Source organism: Pseudocercospora fijiensis (genome assembly GCF_000340215.1).
Source record: "Pseudocercospora fijiensis CIRAD86 unplaced genomic scaffold MYCFIscaffold_4, whole genome shotgun sequence".
NCBI classification, from domain to species: domain Eukaryota; kingdom Fungi; phylum Ascomycota; class Dothideomycetes; order Mycosphaerellales; family Mycosphaerellaceae; genus Pseudocercospora; species Pseudocercospora fijiensis.
Genome location: NW_006921535.1, coordinates 5,424,471 through 5,446,648, shown reverse-complemented (window position 1 = coordinate 5,446,648; position 22,178 = coordinate 5,424,471). Strand labels below are relative to the sequence as shown.

The following is a 22,178-nucleotide window of genomic DNA, read 5'->3' as shown; positions in this document are numbered from 1 at the left end:
GCCAATATACCGACGAATTAGCTACGCTAGGCCTAGGCGACTTGCTCCTCGTTACCGAGTATCTCTAGAGAAAAGCTAATGCTATCCCGGGGGTATTATTAGTCCCGCTAGCTTTACTACTATAGATTTCTGCTAAGGACTCGAACTAACTAGTTATATTTCGAGTACGCGAGGATCTACAATAGCTAAAGGTTAATAAAGGCGCATAGTCGCTACTAGCAATTAGCTAGGTCGATTGTTAAACTTTAGCCTACCCTAATAATAAAGAAGTCTCGTATATAGCTTTATTTTTATATATAGCCGTTATCCGTTTGCTTTACTAGCGCGGAACATACGGACTACGTTACCTTCGTACTATATTTAAAGCGAGCTTCCTAAGCTCCTTCTTCTACTCGATTACTAACTAACTCGCTACCGCCTAACTACCCCCCCCTTCTATCTAAACCCTTTAATTATTATTATTAAGCAACGAACACACTTGCAAACTCGTTTACAACCTACTTCTACTTCGGTCGACTATGTCTTCCGGCGCCCCGAATCCGCTAGGCGCTAGTAGTAGTAACGACCTACCTGCCTCTATTAACTTAAGCCTAGCCGCCCTAGTCCCGATCGAAGCCCTATCCGATAGCGCCTTAGCTGCTATAACTAGCCTCGAGCACTACTTCTAGATCGTTACCGCCCTTAAAGATCCTTAAGAGAAGATCTAGAACGCTCGTACCCTACTACGCGTTATCGATAGGAATATTAAGAAGGCTACTATCTTAGTTACGTACGGTATAAATAACTTACGTTAGTCTATCGGTAAGCGTATCTTTAAGCGCGAGGTTCTTAACGATATAGATATTAAATAAGCCTTTCCTATCGTCTATAGCCTCGAGACTACCGGCACCTAGATTCGTTTACGCTTTAAGACCCTCGACTAGGCCTTCGAACATTAGGGAGGACTAAGCAGTCTTCCTAAGAGTCTTATTAACTTCGCCTATAGTAGATAAGAGCGTACTAAGTAGGTTTCTTCGTTCGTTAACAAGTACAAGGTCCGTCGTTAAGGCGCCGAGTATCTTTCCCGTACTATAATCTATCGTATATCTACCGCTAGTAAGAAGGTAGGCAAGTAGTTACTTAACCTGTCCTTTACGCTTAACAACTTTACGATAGCCTACTAGAAGAAGCACTACGATACAATTGTCTAGGTCGATCTTAACGTATAGACAACTAAGGATCTACTAAAGGAGAAGGGCTATCGTATTAATAGTACAGGCTTTATTGTTAAAGGTTAAGAGGCTCCTATCGTTAATGTTCCTAAACGCAAGGCTCTTCGCCTAGAAACGGAGGCCGATACGGCTGCTAGTCTCGCGCTCGCTACGGAGATATAGGCTAAAGATCGTCGCTCGACCCGTAACCGTAAGGTCCCTTAAGAAGTTTAAGACGAGCGCGCTAAGGCCGAAGCAGCGCGTAAGAAGGCATTGTATACTCGCTAGGCCCTCCGCAAAGCTACTAAGAAGTATAGCACTCCTTCTAGTACCGACTATAGTACTAACTATAGTACTAACTATAGTAACTTAGATATTAATATGCTAGATATACTACTAGAAGATGTCTCCTCCGAAGGCTCCTTTAGCGAACGTAGAAATAGAGGCCTCTCGCCGATCCTATTAACTAAGAATATTTATAGTTCTTATAAGGGCGACTCTATCGCGTACCTTATTACCGACATCGATATAGTTCCTAAAGCCGTAATAGGCGAAGCTCCTACTACCCTCTCTATCTATTAATAGCTCGACGACCTTAGTAAGCTAGGAGAAGAGCCGTTCTCTATATACGCTAACTATGTTAAGAAGGCCGCTAAGGTCTGTAGTCTCTATACTAGTGCTAAGGCGAGTGTCCTCGTCGGTCGCCTATTAAAGATTAGTCGCGAGGTTCCTAATTAAGACGCCTTCGCTACCCTTAAGGCTAATTAGGCCTATACTAACTAGTTTCCTAGACGCCCTATTGCCGCCCCGACATCTCTAGAACTCTACGCGTTTAACCCTACTAGTACTATTACTCGCGCCCTTACGCTAACAGATCGCTAGAGTAAGTTCGTTACCGGTATTCTTAGCTAAGGTACCTCCTTCGATCGCTTTCGCTAGACTAGTAATACTATCTTCCCTTAAGTCTTTAGTTAGTTACAAGAGCCTCGTAGAGTATATCTTCCTTTCCTTATCGACCTAATATAGGAAGAGTTTAAGATATACCTTTAGTATATGCGTAATATGCCTAAGTCTAAGTAAGAAGGCCGCAATGCCTTTTAAACTTATAGTGTAAGCAACTAAATCGTCCGCTAGCACCCTACCCTATAGCTCTTAGCTATCGCCCTTCGACCTAATTACGTATACGAGCTTATCTCCGTCCCTAAGCCTACTAAGTTCTTTAAAATTAGCGGTACTTACGAAAACTGTCCTTCTAAGGAGTCTACTCGTCTCGGATAAGATATAGTTAAGCTCGTAGCTAGCGAGGGTACTAGTTACCTACGTATTAAGGTCTGTCTTATATCTAAGGATAAGACTAGCTACTCTACTATTGTCGAAGGTATATATTAGCCCGAGGTCTTTACGAACTAGGTTAAGAAGCTTAAGGCTCGTAGCCTAGTTCCGCTAAGCAAGATCGGCAAGCTTACTAACAAGTACCTTACCGGCGACGACCTCGACTATATATTCGATAGTTAGCCTAATAGTAAGGGGCGCAAAGCGGAGTAGATCCTCAACCCTCTAAAGGAATACGAAGTCTCTATTTAGATACTATACCTACTATATAGTAACCTAAAGACTAAAAGCAACCGTATATTAATTAACCTAGGCTACTCTCGCGTTATTAACGGTACTAAGATTGAGAGTTACGACAACTTAACCGTCGCTAAGGTTACTAAGGCGCACCGCACTCTAACCGCCCTTCTAGGTTCGAACACCTTCGTACCGTTCCCCTTTCCTACCGCTATCTTAGTCGAAGGCCTTAGTTGCATCTCCGACGCCCTAGTTAGTAGGATTCCTTAGTTAAGTTACGTTGTTTAGAACGAAGTTAAATAGATCCTCTAGCTTAATAACGAGAGACTTAAGGAATATCTATACGATTAGGAGAATACTACGAAGGAAAAGGCTACTAACCTCCTCGTTAATTAAGCTCTCTATAAGGGACAGTACTTCGGTGCTAACAGCTTTAACGTATACAGAGGAGATTTCGAGAGCCGACTAGTAGATAAGGTTATTGCTAGTAAGGATTACGGCGCGTTAAAGCAGCAGTAAGTCGGCATAATAGACTAATTGCTTAGGATTGTTTTTGTATATTAATAGATTCTAGGAACAATGCTACCCCGGGGGTGTTATTAGGAGTTTGTAAAAAATAGCCTAGCTAAGGATACCTAAGGTGCCCTATATAACTGTTTGTTTGTTTTAAGCGCGCAATATAAAGCGTATCTAGTTAGATATAAAGAAAGGGAGGGATATTAGCTAGTAACCGGCCCTATATACCTAGGCTAAGTTTTAAGCCTATATAAGAGGCCTCCTTCTATATTATAGATAGAGCACTAACCTCGTATAGTACATTGTTTATATTACACTTCTATAATGCCTATATTGCAGGGCTCTAGTTATTAGCCTAAGCAACCGTCTTATTATCCTATTATACTAAACATAGCTACCTATATTACTATAGGTTATGTTACCCTCGGTAGCCTATACTATTACTACTAGTAGTAGTAGTAGTATTAGTTTCCGTCCTTTACTAGATATTAGAGAAGGCGTAGAATAAGGCTAGCTTTAGATATATAGACTAGTAACCTAAGATATTATAGAAGTAGGGAGTTAGCGACGTATACCTAAAGGCTATTAACGAGCTAGAGTTTAGAGGTAATTAACGGCCGTATCTAAAGATATCGCGATTCCGGTAGTACCTAAATCGGTAGAAATAAAATAAAAATAGTCCTATCCTTACTATCGCCCGTATCTAACTATATGTTTTACTCTCCTCTCCTATACTCGCTACCGCCGCGAAAATTGTATCGACCGCGTACGCCGCTAATCCTCTATTTACTCTTTAGTCTTTTAGCGTCGCGAAATGCTAGTAAGACGTATCGATCTGCGCTATCCTAATAGCGAAAAGGGAGTCCCTCTTCTAAACCTCGCCTACTCTTCGCGTCGTCTCCGCTAGTCGTCTATTTACTACTTACGCTTTCGGCGTCGCGAAATGCTAGTAAGACGTATCGATCCGCGCTATCCTAATAGCGAAAAGGGAGTCCCTCTCCTAAACCTCGCCCGCTCCTCGCGTCGTCTCCGCTAATCCTTTATTTACTCTCTACTAATACTATATATACTCCTATAGCGAAGAAAGGCGAGGTCGGATAGGAGCGGCTTTCTAATACGTAACCGGAGCTAAGCGAGCGGGGACGCTTATAGCCGCTACGTAAATAGAGACCTCTAGCTAATTAGGTAGTCCTAAAGGTTATACCCTCGCTAGTTATTTAAAGCTAGCCCTAGTTAGCGAGATACCGAACTATATTCGCTTAAATATATTAGCCGACCGTACCTTTAAGGATACGGTAAAATTAGTATAAGGCGATCTACGATCTACTAGATCGTCCGGATAGGGGGTTTAATTCCCTTATTAGCTACAACTTTTTTTTTTAATTTATATAATTATCTATATTCTATAACCCTCTAGCTAATTAGATTGGTTCTAGATAGTAAGAGTTATTCGCTCGTAGTCCTTATAGAGATACGGGGTAGCGACTAGCGAGGGTATAACTTTTAGTATTAGAGGTTCGAATCCTCTATTAGCTATCCTTTTACGCTCGCGTAAGGCGGCCGGCTATAGCCGCGAATTCTAGAGTTCCTATACGTAATTTTCCCTATATCCGGGAGCTGCCGCGCTAAGCGGGAGCGGCCGCGTATTTTAGGGATACTAGAACTTTATATATATAAAAAAAAAACCCTAGCCTTCTAAGGTACGTGCTTTCTTATCTATACTAAGACGAGATAGAGACTAAAACTAAACGTATCGGTCTATCTAGGGCCTCTAACTTGTCCGGTACCGCCGCCTATTTAGAGAGCGTATTATCTTTACGCGTAGTAAGAACGAGATATAGCTTTAAATGCACCCTACGCGTCGCTACGCTATCGAAGATATCGCGTAAGAGCAAATTATAGCCTAGAGACGACAATAAGTATAGAAAGTTTGTAGACTAAAGGAGATAGATTACTCTACCTACGATACTATACTTAGGCTCCTCCGCCTTCTTTCTAAGTTACGATAGCGTCTATCTCTAGGGCGCGAGCACCGTACTTATAGTAGTCCTAAGGAAACGTACTACTCTCCCGTTCGTATATATATCTCTAGACGATAAAACTCTCTATTCCTACGCCCTATATCGAGGATTGCTATCGCGTCGTCCGTATCGATTCAAGTATAGCCGAAATTAGTAGTATTCTATACTAACTATAGCCTCCTTTTTATATCGAAGTCCCTTCCTGCCTCTACGTCGAAGAAGTCGTAGTATTTAATATAGCTATCGTTTTGCGGGAAGTCGAAGGGTTAGTTATATTATAGCAAAGCATCGATAGCGCTAGGAAGATAGATTTCCTCTAATAACCGCAGGTCGTACCTAACTAGGACCCTCTATACGAAGGTACTATCCGTTCGGCTTATTATAGTAGGATACGCGTATAGAGGAACGACGATAAAGCGATCTATACTAAACGGCTATATAGTAGTAAGCTTTATCTACGCGAATTCGATCTAGAACCGGTTAGCAAAAGCGCTATATTCTTAGGGTACGCGACGGATATATCTAGCGACAATGCCGAGGAAATAGCGAGTTAGACTTTTAGAGGTATAGTATTAGCTCGAACTCGTCGAGTTCGTCGAGCCTATTAGTATTCGTATCTAGATTAACGTAGACGATAGACCCTTCTATTTGCTCTTCCCGTTACGCCTAAGTAGTAACAACGTTAAGGTTACCGTCTAGGTACTTGTCTTACGACTACTTAGGTATAGAGATCTATAGGAGTTAGCTTTCTACTACTATATACTAGACGATATACGAGAATACGTACTACGTATTCTTCGTCCTAAGACTCCGTCCGCTAGTAGATCTTATTTGTAACTAGAGATACTAATCTCGATATATACCTAGACGGCCGGTAATCTATAACGCTATAGTATAGAGGTTTATAAGAGAAGCCGTCCTTCTTGTCTATATTACGGTTCTCGCGTACGCGGCGTAATACCTCCTTAGTAACTAGCTTATATATATCTTATAGCGCTTCTTAATATACTAGGGCCCGGCCTATAGCGAGCTATTAGCGAAGTCGTATAGAAGCGCGGAGGTACTTAATCTCGGCTATAGCGCGATTTAATTCCTAATATTAAAAGGCTCGCTACGGTATACTACGTAGAACGTCTATCTCTATAGCTCGATATTAGCGAAAGTAGCGTACGGCGACCGATACGCTAGAGACTTACTATTAGGGAGGGCTATAGTAGCTAAGACTATATAGGAGGGGCGCCTTTGTCGAGGTCGCTACTAGTAATATCGATAACTAGAAGGAGGTAGATGTAGCTACGTAGGGGTAGTCGCTATGTTAGTTATTATAGTAGTAATATTTAGACGACGCGTAACGCCGTAATATTACTATTTATGTGCGTAACCGTCGCCGCGCGCTAAGCCTGTACTAGCTAATAGGTATAAAGCGACGATATAAAGCGACGATATAAAGCGACCTACGATAATAATAACAGCCTCTTACGGCGCGACGACGAATACGCGACCTTACGCTTACTACTCTAGCTTAGATCCTACTACTATAACGTCGGCATCGTCGCTAGGGAGGTATTAGTACGAACGAAGTCGTTAAGGACTTAAGTTAAGGCGAAGGAGCTCGTCGTTTACCTCTAGCGATATAATCCGGTAAGATATATCTTCTAGAGCTATAAATTTATATTATATCGAGGGATATAAAAAGATGTCTGTTAAGCAGATAGCACGCTAAAAATTATAACAAATATACTAAGATTATCGCAGATTTCCTTCCGTAACCTCCCTAAATACTATATTCTCCCTTACGCTTAGTACTACGATTACCTATACCTTAGTTTATTATAACGCTCGACTTGCTATAATACTCCTCTAGCGGGGCGAGACCGAATAATAATAATAAAGGCTTTCGCCGGACAGGAGCGCTATATATAGTTAAAAGACAACTCTATATCGCTACCTAGTCGAAGCCTATACTATTATAGAGGAGCCGGAAATAGTCTAAGAAGTAGGTTATCTTAGCGTACTTATCGCTAAATAGGGCTAGGAGCTATACCGTCTATTCTTAATCGCGAGTAGTACTCTCTAAGAGTAAGGCGACGCTAATACTATAGCTAGATATCGTATCGAATTAATGCTAGATCTCGAGAACCTTTATAGCCGCCTTATCGGCGACGTTGTTATAGAAAAGGCTAGTAGCGATATAAAACACCTTAAGAGGCTTCGCGATAGTCGATCCTTCTACTAGCTACGATTCGAATATCTACCTAAAGTCTAGCTTCCGAGGGACGATACTAAACGAAGGAAATAAGCCGAACCGCCGTAGATCGAGAATCCTCTATAGCGGGCTAAGTAGTAGCGAGTCTTACTATATCTTCGTAAAGAAAACTACCGACTCTTATAGTAATTCCTATCGAGTACCGTAAACCTCCTCGTACTAGAATTATTAGCCGCTATATCGGGGTACGACCGCTACTATACTACTTACTATAGCTTTCTATACCTCGGACCCTTTAAGACTATAATCTTAAGCGTACGTCTTCGCGAGTATTGTAGTAGGCCTCGAGAGACTACGATAGATAGTTAGTAGCGGGCCCTCGTTAGATCTATACTAGTATAACGCGAATAAGTACCTAGCGGCTAGGGGAGTTAGATCGAAGTCGGTTCTAGTAGAGTCTATAATAGTCGATCGCGATATTAGGTTATTATAGTAGTAATTAATAACCGCGCGTTTACTAAAGTCGTTATATCTCTAGATATAGGCGCGTTATATATAGCTACTATAGTTATATACGCGACGCGCGCCTTCTTTAAGACTTACGAGCGAAGGATACCGTAATTTCGTATAGCTTCTCGAAGGCTATAGAGGTCGATAGAGCTACGATAGCGACTAAGAGAGTCGATAGTATTATATTTATAAGACCCTAATAGCGGAGCTCGCGATAGTAGGGCCTCGGTACCGGTCGTATGTACTAAATTACGCTTCCCGTAAGGCTACTAGCGCGATCGAGTATACCGCTTCGAGTAAATACCGCTAGATAAGGTATATACGACGATAACGCCCTTTTCGAGACTACTATCGAAGTTATAGCTCGTTACGGTATATACTACGATATCTACGCCCTTCCGAATCGCTAAGGTATTAACGTTCCTCGCGTCCACTAATTAGAGGCCGCGGTTAGCCCGTTTTGAGCCGCACTAAGCCTAAAGGGGCCCCAACTTTTGTTGAGTTATCATATTATTGAAATTTTAGATATGCATCTGCCACAACTCCAACTTCCACACAACAACATCTCAACAGCCACACCAACCCAAATCCCTCCTCGCGCGCGCATCCCTCTCAAACCAAAACACCCGCGATACCCATCCACCCACCATGGCGAACTACCTCGCCTCCATCTTCGGCACAGAACAAGACAAAGTAAACTGCAGTTTCTACTACAAAATCGGCGCCTGCCGCCACGGCGACCGCTGCTCACGCAAACACGTCAAACCCTCCTACTCGCAAACCATCCTCCTCCCCAACCTCTACCAAAACCCCGCCTACGACAACAAATCACGCATGAACCCGCAACAGCTCCAAAACCACTTCGACGCCTTCTACGAAGACTTCTGGTGCGAGATGTGCAAATTCGGAGAAATCGAAGAGGTGGTCGTGTGCGATAATAACAACGATCATCTGATTGGGAATGTGTATGCGCGGTTCAAGTATGAGGAGTCGGCGCAGAAGGCTTGCGATGCGTTGAATTCGAGGTGGTATGCGGCGCGGCCGATTTATTGTGAGTTGAGTCCGGTGACGGATTTTCGGGAGGCGTGTTGTAGGTTGAATTCTGGGGAGGGGTGTGTGAGGGGTGGGTTTTGTAATTTCATTCATCGGAAGGAGCCCAGTCCGGAGTTGGAGAGGGAGCTGGAACTTGCTACGAAGAAGTGGTTGAGGGAGAGGGGACGCGATCCGAGGTCTGTGACGAGGAGTCCTTCGCCTGAGCCGGCCAATCCGAGGTATTAGAGGGGGTTGGAGATTGATGGCAGAGGCGCGCAGAATTTGCTTGCCAGAATTTACGCGTCACGGGCGAGAGAGCTTACGACCAGAACGGCAAGAGCATGAGACTGCGGCGATGCTGAGGAGGACGCGCGGTATCACAGGCAATGGGAGAAGACTACGGAGATGGCATTTCTCGCTTGGACGCGCTTCAGTAAAGTGTGCCAGGGCGAAGATGCACGAGCATGGGAGGCGCAGATATCATGCTACGCGTCTGCTGTAGCCGGCGCGCTGAGCTTTCTACTCGCTGCTTGCCCATATACTCGATGGAGGTGGAGGTGGGCCGAGTCTGGAGGTGTCGCTGCTTGCCCATATACTCGATGGAGGTGGAGGTGGGCCGAGTCTGGAGGTGTCGCGCCTCTGCTTCATCGCGCAAACAGGCGCGCCCAGATGGCATATCAGCAGAGTACAGCAGAGTACAGCATTCTCCAAGAGCGAAAGCCGGGACTGGCACGAGTCTCCTCCGCATCGGGGAGAAGCAAGTAGTCACCTAAAATGAAAGATCTCAAGTATTGCAGTTATCACGCTCACTTTCAGCTCTATTTACAGTCCAGGTAATCCATTCCCCTGCGCTGTCTCGCTGTCTCGCTGCTTCGCTATTTGCTGTTGTTATCTTTTTCATCAAGTCATAGAATCTATACATTCCGGTTCTGCTGAGGACCGCTGTATTCTGTCCGTATCACACTCATCCAACTCTCATCGCCTTTTTCTCCCATCCCAGCACATCCAACTCCCATCCCCTCATTCTCCTCCTCATGTATCCTCCCTCTCTCTTCTAATTAATCGCTACTCGCATCCCCCTTCCCCCCACCATTATTCCCCAACATCCCACTCCCCAACATCCAAAGTATAACCCCCACAACCCCCGCAACCAGCACGAAAAAACTCAACCAAAAAAACCAACAAATACAACTTCGACGGGACTTTTTTTTGTTTTGCCGGTCGAGCCAGGAGTCCCTACAAAACGCGAGTCAGAACATACGCGCGAAAGAAAGAGGAGTGGGAGGGAAGATTGACGTACTGATGTTTTAATCCTGATGCGGCTTGTTCTTCGTCCAGATGGACTGCCGTGGAGAAACGTTTCCAGAAGGCGGGATCGCGGACGCCGGCCATGGTGGACGGGGTGAGTGGGTTGAGGTTTTTGCGCGTGAGGTGGAGGGTGGGTTGTTTGGAGTTTAAACTCTGGATGTGGTTGCTTTTGGGGTGTGGAATGTAGATGGTCGCCGGTATGTAGGATTCGAGATGTCGACTTCCGATTGTATTCGCGAAAATGGAGCGACGCGACGATAGTTTGTGTTGGAGAATTATGATTGATTCTGGGGTTTGGCTTTGGTGCTGGTTCTGGATCTTGTTCTTGTTGGTGGATAAATGAGCGTGGGGAGCAACGATGCCCAGTGCAGAATACGAAAGAGTGAAGTGCGATCAAACGAAAGTAGTGAGCGTGAAGTCGCGTTGAAAGAACAAGATCCAGCCTTCTCCTCACCTCTCCTCTCCTTCTTACCGAGTAACGTTTTACATACTAAAATGATCTCCTTCCAACTTCCCACCAACGGCCCGCACGAAACAAATCAATAATTATAAGCAGTTGTCAGAAGATTTTAGTGCCCGGCCGATTAGCCCCATATATAATTTCCGAGGCATTCCTTCGTAGATAACCGGATCTAAGAAGTGTTAATATTACTAGCTAAAATAGGCATTCCGCGGATGCTAGGGTCTCTAACTTCATATCGTCGAAACCTAATAGTATAGGGCCTATTTTCTATATAGGAGGTGTTGCTAAAGTTGCTATAGCTGTCTATTGTTACTATAATACTTGTTAACTTATTTAATCTAGCTCTTTAATCTAGCTCTTTAATTTAGCTCTTTAATCTAGCTCTTTAATCTAGCTCTTTAATCTAGCTCTTTAATATAGCTTATCTTATCCCTATTTCTATAACCTATTAACTACGCTATTCGCTATTTAGTCCGTTAACCTAAGGCTCCTTTATACCGAAAGAATAGTTTAAATAGGTATAGCCCTTTATAACTAACTTCTAGGAGAAACATAAGGGCGCTCGTTATAAGGATAGGTTGTCGTAGCGGACGATATACTACTATCGTTATCGGCGTAACTTTAATCGCAATCGAGAGCTAGGTATTAGTATCTATAAGGTAGAGTTTTATAAGGACCTATACGACGCGTCGATAGCTATAATCGCGGTATTCGATTAGAAGGCGGACAAGGAGCCTTATAGCTATAAGATCGCTCAAGGAGGCCGCGATTCGGCGTATAGTAATAACAATATCTATAGTTATACGATAGACTATATAGTAAGGTTAATATAGTAGATTAAGTCGTATTACAAAGCTAACTAGACTAGCTATAGGATGTAAGGGCTTCTAGTAATAGCCTCTAGGTTGTTATCGAATACCTAATAGATTAGTATAACTATAAAACGGCTTATATATTCTACCTACTAAAGGAGGGTACTAATGCAGGTCTTCTTGCTATTATTAGAGCGCACCGTGCAAAGAAAGATATTGTAAAGTAGTCTATAAAGAAGAATATAAAGAGGGTGTCCCTAACTAAGAAGGGCAATATTCGATTATAGCTAGACAACCTTAATCGTTATTTCGGCCCTCTTACAGACGATATAACAGGCGTAGGACTTTCCTATAAGGCCCTCTCTATCCGTATAGAGGCATTCTAGTATAAGGGTGTTATATAGTAGGCCGACTAGTAGCGTAAGTTACTAAATAGTAGTGTTGCTAGAGATATAGGTTCCCGTTTCCTAGCTAGTAGTGCCTTAGGCATTAGCTTTCCGGCTTTCTTCCTAACATATAAATTTCGATAGTAACGACTAACTGTCTATATACAGTTATTTCTCTTCGATGCGACCTATAAAACGTCCGACAATAACTTCTACCTATTTATAGTCTATATCCGTAATGCCTTCGGCTCCTAGATGCTAGGGGGGCATATGTTGCTATAGAGCTAGCGAGCAAAGCTTATTAAGGCTAGGCTTTAAGTATTAAAGAAATAGGCACCCGGCTAGAAGCCTATAGTAGCTATAACTAACGACTCGGCTTAAGAACAACGCGCTATTCGACTAGCATTTAAAGAGGAGGAAATAACTATGTATCTCTATTAACGATACGCTAAAGAGACCTTCCTACGACACTTCCCCGAGAAGCAGTATCTATAGGTTTAGCGGCTGTTTTCCTATGCGATTTACTACGCCCGTAGCGACGTAGAAGTTATCGATACTATCGATAGAATCGCATAGGAATTGAGAGACAAATACGCCTCGGATAAACAGGTACAATACCTCCTTAATAACTAGCGTAAGAAGTCGTATCTATAGGCGACTTAGGCACGGCTAGGAAGCCCTCTTTTAATATAGGTCCGGATAACATCGCCTCTCGAAGGCTATTACAACGCTATCAAATACGATAAGAGGAAAGAGATAGTCTAGCTGTCTATATATAGCACTATAGTCGAGCTAATAACAATTAACGCTCGATTGTTATAGAAGGCAGACCTTTAACTATACCGGGTTAGAAAATCCACTAACTTCTAGAAGGTTAAAGAGATACTATTCTTTAAGCGGCTTTAACCTCTAGCGGCTTAGGACCTTGTTAGAAAGCAGCTATTAATCGCAGAAGAGTATAAGGTAAAGGGCCTACCGACTTACTATAGCCTTATACTATATAATAGATAGAAGCCGGCTCCGGCTTACTATAACTGCCTTCCGTAGTTTTAGACCTACTTACCTTATTACTATATCCTTAGGTTCTACCTATTTGTTACGCTATTAATACTCTAGTAATAATAGGTATACGTTAATTAGTATACTAGCTTCAATTCTATAAAGATAAGCCTATATTAGAAGCAGCGAGACAGCGATTAGTTGTAGCTAGAAGGCTACGAAGATACGCGGAAGCTATAGACTATAGGAGACCTATATCTTCGTAATTTGAGGTCGTACTATAACGAGGCCGCCGAGGGCCTGTCTTAATACTTCTATCGTATTCGCGACGATAAGACCGTTAATCTAGCAGTACGCGATAGCTATATACGCGGCTTCCTTCGTAAGGTTAAGGATACGCTATATAGCCTTACTAACTACTCGATTACTAATTACTACGAAAGCGGCGCCCCTAAGGTTACCTTTATAGGTAAGCGGTTGCGGCAATAGACTTTATATCTTCTAGCGCAGCCGACGATACTAACTCGATCGATAATAATAACCTTCCGAGCGCTAGCTATAGCGCGGCCGCCGCGATAGCGACAATAGCGTACTAATTAGGCTCTATTATCGTTACCTACGCGCCCTCACCTCGAGCCGCCGCTACGTCGCGAGTCGTTACTAAATACATAGTCGGTATAGCCTATAGATATCGACTTAGTTAAAGAGGTAGATTTAACTAGCGATATGCCTCGAGCGTCGAATACGTCCTTTATCGACCTTATAACGCCTTAAAGACCTTCTAGAGTTATAGACCTTAGATTAGAGCGAACAGTAGCTTCTAAATACGACTAGATAGATAACGACGACGCGATACATAAGATAAAGGGTAAAAGAAGGACTTCTAATCGATACGGTAATAGTAGTAAGAGGCAGAGATAATATAGCGATAGCAACGGTAATAGCAACGTTAAAACAGCGACTATATATAGGCCTATAGTGCTAGCAATACGCATTAATATTAGTATTAACCTCTATTAACCCCTATCTATCTAGTCGACTGCTAGTCGACTAATTAGGCAAGCCGTCGTACTAAGAACACCCTCCTTCTTAACCCTAATCGTTACCTTAGCTAAGGCCATTCTAATCCGGAACAGGTTATACCACTATATCGGGACTCTGTCAGCAAACTTTGGTGGCTGCAGCCCAGAAGAGTGGTACACTAAAATCTTTGGACAATCGCCTCCATCTCAAATCAATCACGAATCATGAACGGCTGAAACGGTTCGTTACTCATCAACACATGCCTAAAACAGTCAACGCCCGCGAGCTGTGCATGTGAAAATCTTCTCGGTGTCCACCGGCTGGAGCACACGACGCTACAGGCTAGAAGATGAAGCGCAACTCTGCGAGCGAATGGTGTTGTGAGGTTAAAAGAAAGGAGTTGGTGGCGGGTGGGACTCGGAGATTTGATGGGTTCGGGTTCGGGCCGAGGGTTGTGAGGCTGAATGACGGGAGGACGTTTGTCTTGAATCGTGGTTTGTGATTTTGATCTTCTTTGGAAGACATGGATGGGCCTGGTGACGGTTACATAAGAATACGTTCACGAAAGGGGAATATGTGAAGGTGGTAGAGGATTGGGAAGGTGTTTGAGAAGGCATGAATTTCTTTCATGGCTGCCTCCTCGACTTCATCTGGAAAGGAAAAGACTCAAGAGGCGGAGATGCCAGAAATAATTCGTCTCTTCTGGCGACTTCGAATCTTGTAAAGGTCCCACCTCAAGCCGCGCCGGTACTTGAATGGTATCAAGTTCGGCTTTTCCCATAGGAATTGGGCTAGACGATGCCTCCAGTTCTATACAGTAGCAGGCTTCCTAGAAGCGGGCGTGGCGACCAGAGAACCTTCACCTTCAAGCTCTGCTGCGCTCCGGATTGTGCTGTACAGGCAAGTACAGCACTCATCGTACGCTGACTGACGGTAGATGTCCTTTAACCCAATTCCATTTCCAGTACCAGCTCTCTGAACAACAGTCCACAAGCGCTACTGACCCCAACACTAGCTTTCACGCAAGTCGGAATTCCTCGTTCGATGACTGATACCGATACTGATGCGCTCGGGCGGGTTTTCTGAGATTTGTGACGAAGCAGCGCAGAGCAACGTACAGATAACGTCAAGCCTTGATGTGCATTGGTCTCCCTCTCTCCAACCTCTCCACCCTCCCCGCCCCCTTCCCACGCTGCGGTCTCGAAAGATCAACCTCAACCATCGCCGCCGCTTCCGTGCCTCTCCAATTTCCATCAAGTTCTGAAGCCAAGAAACTTCGAGCACCGCCTTCAAGTTCGTACAAAGGCTTCGAATCAAGCTCATTTCCATTTTCGCGCGAGAGCTGCGGTTCAGGTTTGGAATTTTGCACATCTCCATGCTCATGCTCCGACCTCGCATGCTTGCGCCAGAGCCCGAAAGCGAGAATGAGGAGTGCGAAGACCAAAGCTCCGAAGCCTGTGCTGAGGCCCACGGCGAGAGAGCCTTGACGGTGAGAGTCCTCGTTGCTTGAAGTTGTGGGAGCCCCACCCGAAGCTGTGGCTTGTGGGTCGAATGTAGTCGTGATGGGAATTGCAGATGAGGTCCAGGAGTCCAAGTCCGATTGATCATATCTTGCAACAACGCCGGGCGCCACGCGTACATCGACTTTCACAGCGGTCAAGATATACGGTTCCTTGACGACGACCGATGTCGCCTCGCTTTGCGCACATTGTATACCTAAGACCGGTGATGTGGTCTCAACGCTGTGGATTTCCTCGAGGCCACTGGAATGCTATCTTTAGCTTGGAAGGTAGGAGTTTGTATCATGTAACCCACCTTGGACAGCATGTGATTTCAACCCAAGTTGACTGCCGACTCCCCGTGTTTGAAGTATAGCCAGACGGACAGCTCGCTGGTGAAAGGACGGCGGCCCAAGTGTAAGACGAAGCCAAGGTGGTGGTTTCAATGCTCTCATAACAAGCCGGGTCTAGACCTCGCGATATGAACGTCTCAAATCTGGTAGACCATCCGGTGCCGTCGAATACTTTCGAGCTCACTGCCCAAAAATCATCGTAACCATCTGGCGCTAGTGTGTAGATATCGTCCAAACAAGACGCTGGGGGAGTAAAGATAGTCCTCCGAGCCGTATTCGAAGTCAAAGTGGTTATAGACATCGTGCTCAAGCGTGCCATGTTCGATTGTGTCGTGATTTGGAGACTGTGGGAACAACATGACACGCACAAACACCCTGCGACAAGTGTTGCACAAAATAGTAGTACAGAAATCCAGCGTGAGCGGTACGACAGCGCAAGCAAGCGGCTACCCACCAATTCATGACCCTGATTGTGCGGTGAAACCTTCGTTTCTAGGTAGAGATTTGTTGATTATGAATGGCGTTTCCAAAAAGATGAGGTTAAGTTCTGAATTGGGATTTTCCACGTCTGGGTATCTGTAGGAAGCAACAACAACACCACCCATGCCCCAGCGCCATCGCTAAAGTCAAAACAAATCTTAAGCCCTACCCAGGCCGTAGCCATTGTTCGAAGTAGATGCAGTCCTGTGGATTTACCGGTCCGCCTTCGTGGCAGAGGTCAAGGACAGGACATCTACCGCAGGGCGCTTGAGTCAGGCCAGTGCCGACGACCTCTTCATAATCGTCGTAGTTCGCTCCAGGAGGCTTGAAGGTGACGCCTCGAACTGTGCGATAGCCCCAAGTACCCTCCCCGTTCATGATCTTCTCCAGCTTCTCATCCCAGCACAGGACGTCGATACAGCCTTGAATCTCGTGTACCGTAAGTGAGGCGGCTTTCGTAGGCTTGATGGCGTTGGATGTCACCAAGAAATTATGAATTTCCTCTGCAGTCGGGTAGGTGTGAGTTCCAGCACGATAGATGGTCTGCGAGAAAGCTTCTGGATCCAGCTTCACGGACCTTCGTTTGAGATTCCCAGCATCCTCAATATCCGCAGTCCGCTTGCGCTTCTTACCAGCTGCATCTCCATCATCCTCAACACTGATCACCGCCTGCTTCTCTTTCCTCTTCCCCTTCTTCGCATCCTTATCCCTATCCCCCCAACTCGTCTGCCGCACATGGAACACAATCAAATTCAGCAACTCGTCGCGAAAACTCTCATCCAGATCTCCAGCATCAAAGAACGAGTTGCCAATAACATCCTCGCTTGGCACCAGATGACTGAGCATGTACGTCTTCTGCGTAGGATGACGTACACTCTTGACACTTTTGATGAGGTTGGCCTTCTCCATCTTATTCACAGCCTTCTGCACGGTCTGCTGAGCCACGCCGGTGGCCTTCTTCTTGATTTCTTTCACCCATATTCCCCGATCGTGCGCTTCTTCTACAATCACGTATACCGCCTTCTCATCCCGATCCAGAGCTGTGATCTGACGTGCAGCATCTTGTGGACGCGCATTCCATGCAAGTCGGCCTTGTTGTTTGACTGTGCGGAAGAGGTTTTCTTTGGAGAGATGGGCTATCAGTGGCATGAGCTCCTTGGCGGATGACACGATTCCCGTAGCGAGGAGGTCATCTTGGGTGAAGGTCAGGCTGCGTTTGCCGTTGACGTCGATGTGGTTTGTCTGGGCGTCGGCGACGATTTTATGCAATGCTTCGGCGGCGTTGATAATCTTTTGCTTTTCGCTGATTTCTGGTTTCGCTTCTGCGTCGGGAGTCGCCATGGTGATTGACGTTGGTGTGCAGGTGCACGTTGGATGTTCGCTATCGGTCGATCATGGAGTTGTCGGTCGCTTCAGTGAAAGTGAAGAACACTGCTGTCGCATGAAGATGAACTCGAAATTCATGAGTCGAAGCTTTGGCGATCGGCAAAAGCCCATGCCAAGCTTCCGGCCCGCTTGCCGAATGCCGAGAACTTAATCTGCTTGGTGAGAGATCTTGCTCGCTGCTCGCATTCCTCCTCTCAATTCGAGCATGTCTGGCATACAAAACCGATAAAGTTGAGTGCACCATCTGTATCTCGAGAGCACCGCGTATCCCAAACTCCACCCTGTCATCGATATAGCAAGTCCGGCAGTACAATGCTAGCCTTTGTAGCCATCTCTCCCGCATCTCTCCATAGTAGCCCTTCGCAAGTTCGCATGTGATTCAAATGCATAGTAAATGTGCTTTAGCCTCAAGTCACCAACCACTCTACCACTAAGACATAAAGATCGTGTCAATCGCTCTCGAAGTCTCGCACCCTCTCTCTCCACCAAATCCCCAAGCCGCTTCTCCGATCGACTCTGTTGATCAGCATTAACAACCCGATCCAAAACCTCACAAACAGAAGTCAACCCCTCATCCCTACAAGGTCGTCCCACAATCTGTAAAGTCATCGGTTGCGACTTCCAAATTTCTGGGTCATCTATTGAAAAAAGAAAGTCAGCCAAGATTAGGCCATGTTCGAAATCTCTGACTCAACTCACAAAGCTTCCGATTCGGCCCATCAAAAGGATCATCTCTAGGCTGATACTCCAAATCCTTCGGATCCTGTTTCGCACTAATCTTAAACTCTTTCAGCGGGATAAAGATAGAAGGATAATCAAGAAGATTCCAAATCGCCGTGTATTCCCACCAAACGGAGAAGTTATGAGGGACACCTGCCATAGAGGCGGAAGGACACATGATGCAGTCGATACCGCTAGCTTCCCAAGCGTTGTGGAAAAGGGATTTGTATGTTGCGACTGCGGTGTTGTGAGCGAAGAGCTCGGGGACGGAAAGTTCTCTGGTGTGGAAGGTGTTCAGGTAGCTTGAAAACTGGGCGATAGCTGGTTCGTCGGCGGATTGGAGGATGGCTTTGTGCTCTCGGGCTCCGGTTTGAAGGTAGAGTGCCCAAGCTGTTTGGGCCGCTTGCCAGAGATCGAAGGGGAATTTGAAGTCCACGATTTCGTGCCCTGCTGCTGTGAGCTTGGCTGTTGCTTCTCCTAACGCTCGTTGGACTGGTGGGTGAGGATCTACAACGCCATCCGTGCTCCAGACGCCGATTCGTAGTTTCGAAGGCACTTGTGGTCGGTCATTCCAATATCCAATGATGGCGCTCGGGTCGTCAGGGATGGTAGGGTGCGTGAGGAGCAATCTCGAGAAGAGCTGTAAATCTTCAAGACTCGTTGCTATAGGACCTGCTGAGCATTTGATCGAAGTGTCTCCGGAAACTGTAGTTGCTGTCCCGGCCAGTGGAACACGCACGGCAGTCGGTCGCATTCCATAGCAACCATTGAAGCCAGCAGGCGCTCTGATACTGCCGCCGATGTCTGTCGCGAGAGGTGCGGCTGGAGTGCCGCGTAGTGCAACCAGTGTGCCATCGCCTCCCGAAGATCTTCCAGCTCCGAAATTAATATCATGCGAATTCAGCGTCGGGCCCCAGAGGTTGCTCACCGTCTCGAGTGCCATTCCTGTCTGAGGCATGCACGTTCGGGCAAAGATAATAACGCCTGCATCTTTCATAATCTTGACCTGCGAGGAGTCATCTAGGCATGGAGGATTGCTGACCCAAGCTGTGTAGCCCATGGTCACGACCTTGCCCTTTACGAAGTGGTCATCCTTGACTGCTAGTGGTAATCCATGCAACTCGCCGACAAGTCGCTTCATTCGTGCAAAGTCATCGTCCAGTGCTTTCGCTTGTGCTAGTGCTTCCTCAGGGAAGAAGTCTACGAGGCAATTCACGAGCTGATGTGCGATGGCAGCACGAGCGCAAAATGCCACGGTCACCTCGTAGGAGCTCAGTCGGCCGTTGTAGATCTTTTGCAGCAGTTCTGATGCGCTCAACTCTGTGATTCTGATCTGTCGCCTGGAGAGGATGCTGCACTCAAAAACACCATGTTTTGGATTTCTTTGGGCTCGAGCTTTTGCCTCGGCGGAGAGACGCCATTGCTGAGGTATGGAATCAAGTACGATGTGCTGTGCACGGGCAGCTATGTTCATGTATGATTCCAGGTGGGCGTCCATGATTGTGGAGTAAAGATAAGATAACAGCTGCACTGTCGGGTGGTTGTTGAAAGCCACGGGGAAGGGAAGTTGGGCGAGCCATTCTGCTTTCACCTACGTAGCGCGATTGACATGAGGTGACATTGGCGGGCACTTCCTACATGGAGGACACTAGCGAGGAGCTGACGACTAGTTGCATGTGCCTTATCACCTTGATCTAATCAGATTCTGCAAAGAGGTTCCTGCATTGCGCCAAAAAGTCGCAGGGTCGGAAAGCCGAAAGCGAGCTCGGCGGCCATCGGCAATCCCCGAGCTGTTCGGACGATGCTCTTTTGGGAAACAGTATGCAGTTGTTCTCACCTGACTGCCAGTACGGTATTCAGAGATGAAAGATTGACTACTGAGCGGAAGGACGAGACTATGGCATTTGAGCCTCTTTCTCGCTCTCGAAATCCGGACGGCTCAAAGTAGCACTTCGAACACGACCTTCGGAATTGACGGTAATCCGAGTGCTGTCCAGGGCCTTCGTTTGGAGTCGTCGCCTCGAGATTGGCCTCTGGGCGTGCGTTGCTGGAGCTCCTCGCAGAAGCAAAGCTCAGCCATCAAGGTAGACTTCATTCTTCAGATTCCGTAGATTCTGCAAAAATCCATAGCCGCTTCCTCCTTCCGGTATTCGAGTTGGATCCGCAGCACCGTATCTGTAGTCCATGGCGCGCGCTGGCGATATTCCAGGCTTGTGTGCCGTCGTATCAGATCTGCCTAGTGTCTTCTGTCTGTCATCCACGAGCTTTTGCAAAGAGTCCACCAGCTTCAGCCGCGCTTTCTCCTCTGCCGTTCCTTTCCACACGTCTGCCAGTGCTCGAAGGTCCGAGACACGCGCATTGGCAGTTTCCACGCCTTCTGCGCCAGTGGCCAGTAAGTCGCTGATCTCGGTACGAAGCTTCTCTGTGTACTCTTTGCCTTTTTCTTCGCGACTTCGGCTGTCATCGTTGCTTTCCGGTGCTGAGACTGAGATGAGTGACGAAGCGAGTGAGAGCTCGGAAGGGGCTAGTGGCCACTGCATGGCAGAGCCAAAGGTCTTGATGACGGTATCTAGGCGCTCTCGTACTGTGGTCAAGGTGCGAAGGCGCACGAGGAACTCTGGTTCTTGAGACTTCTCCTTGGCTTTGACATTTTCTTCTGCTTCAGCGCCCGAGCCTTCCTCTTCTGACTGATTCGTACTTGGCGGCACAAATTGCTCAATGTCTTTCCTCAGCCCATTCTGGAAGGTGTCCGCAAGGCTCACTGTCTCGCCTTTGAGCACTTCCACTTCATATGCCAATCTACTGCCACTGCGGATGATGTCATCCGTCAACTGTGTAAGACTTTGCGATAGACGTGTTGTCTGCGCGTTCAGCTGATTCAGCAGTGTCTGTAGTTGCGATGATAGCTCGGGTAATGGGAGTGATGGTGCACTTTTCCCCGAGGTTGTAGAAAGTGTAGGCAGGGCGGCATTGAGGTATTCGGCAGGATCGAAGTCTGGCTGGAGGAATGGCTGTATATTGGTGTCTGACACTTGCGGCGTCTTGGCTTCTATCTTCGACGACACCGCCATGCCAGCGGCTGTGCAGAAACTCGGCAATGATGAGGGTGAGGCATGCTATATGTACAGCAAGTGCTTCATTTCCGTCGCGCACTCACATGACAGCGCAAATTAAGCTTCTCGCTTCCGCGGGCACTACTGCGGCAGCCTGGGATGTGCCCAGTTGACTCTTTCAGTTCGCGCTTCACGTGGATGTTTGCTGCCTCGACGGTGGCAGTGAGGTGAATCACTTTCTTTGGCGGGCACAAGGCAGATCCTGCCCTCACCTTCATCACTTGACGTATCACGCTCGTTGAAAAGGTCTTGTAGGTGAGACATCTCCAAGGCAAATCCCGCCTTCTTCACCGATTCAAGGTCCGCCAGAGGCGCCTGGGTGCTGGTGCAACTGCAAGTACAACTACAACGAGCTGCATATTCCGTACATTCTTGACTGCATTCAACTCCCAGGCAACACGGCCGTCCGTTCGCCATACAAACACTGCTCACCTCACCTCACCTCACCTCACCGCCGCACCTCCGCTCCGCCCCGCTCCGCTCCGCTGCCGTGGCTGCCTGTCCAGTGTCCAAGCTTATTCTAATCCACGCGCGTTGACTGGTGGCACCCTCAATAGAGCTCAACCTCTTTCATTTTCACACACACCACCAA

The 22,178-nt window shown here is 46.4% G+C and overlaps 4 protein-coding genes across 4 annotated transcripts; 1 reads left to right on the top strand and 3 right to left on the bottom strand.

Annotated features, from left to right (window-relative positions):
• Nucleotides 1-8,660: 8,660 nt before the first annotated feature.
• MYCFIDRAFT_85447 (uncharacterized protein) lies at nt 8,661-9,290 on the top strand (the record flags this gene model as incomplete). Its single annotated transcript, XM_007928597.1, has 1 exon — nt 8,661-9,290. The coding sequence occupies one exon, from the start codon at nt 8,661-8,663 to the stop codon at nt 9,288-9,290; it is 630 nt and encodes a 209-aa protein (XP_007926788.1).
• Nucleotides 9,291-16,423: 7,133 nt separating this feature from the next.
• MYCFIDRAFT_203692 (uncharacterized protein) lies at nt 16,424-17,516 on the bottom strand (the record flags this gene model as incomplete). The annotated part of the gene is made up of 1 exon (XM_007928596.1): nt 16,424-17,516. The coding sequence occupies one exon, from the start codon at nt 17,514-17,516 to the stop codon at nt 16,533-16,535; it is 984 nt and encodes a 327-aa protein (XP_007926787.1). The 3' UTR covers nt 16,424-16,532.
• Nucleotides 17,517-18,068: 552 nt separating this feature from the next.
• MYCFIDRAFT_47042 (uncharacterized protein) lies at nt 18,069-19,971 on the bottom strand (the record flags this gene model as incomplete). Its single annotated transcript, XM_007927639.1, has 2 exons — nt 18,069-18,391; nt 18,453-19,971. The coding sequence occupies 2 exons, from the start codon at nt 19,969-19,971 to the stop codon at nt 18,069-18,071; spliced, it is 1,842 nt and encodes a 613-aa protein (XP_007925830.1).
• Nucleotides 19,972-20,545: 574 nt separating this feature from the next.
• On the bottom strand, nt 20,546-21,544 carry MYCFIDRAFT_47048 (uncharacterized protein; the record flags this gene model as incomplete). The annotated part of the gene is made up of 1 exon (XM_007927640.1): nt 20,546-21,544. One exon carries the CDS (start codon nt 21,542-21,544, stop codon nt 20,546-20,548), a length of 999 nt encoding a protein of 332 aa, XP_007925831.1.
• Between the last annotated feature and the right edge of the window lie 634 nt (nt 21,545-22,178).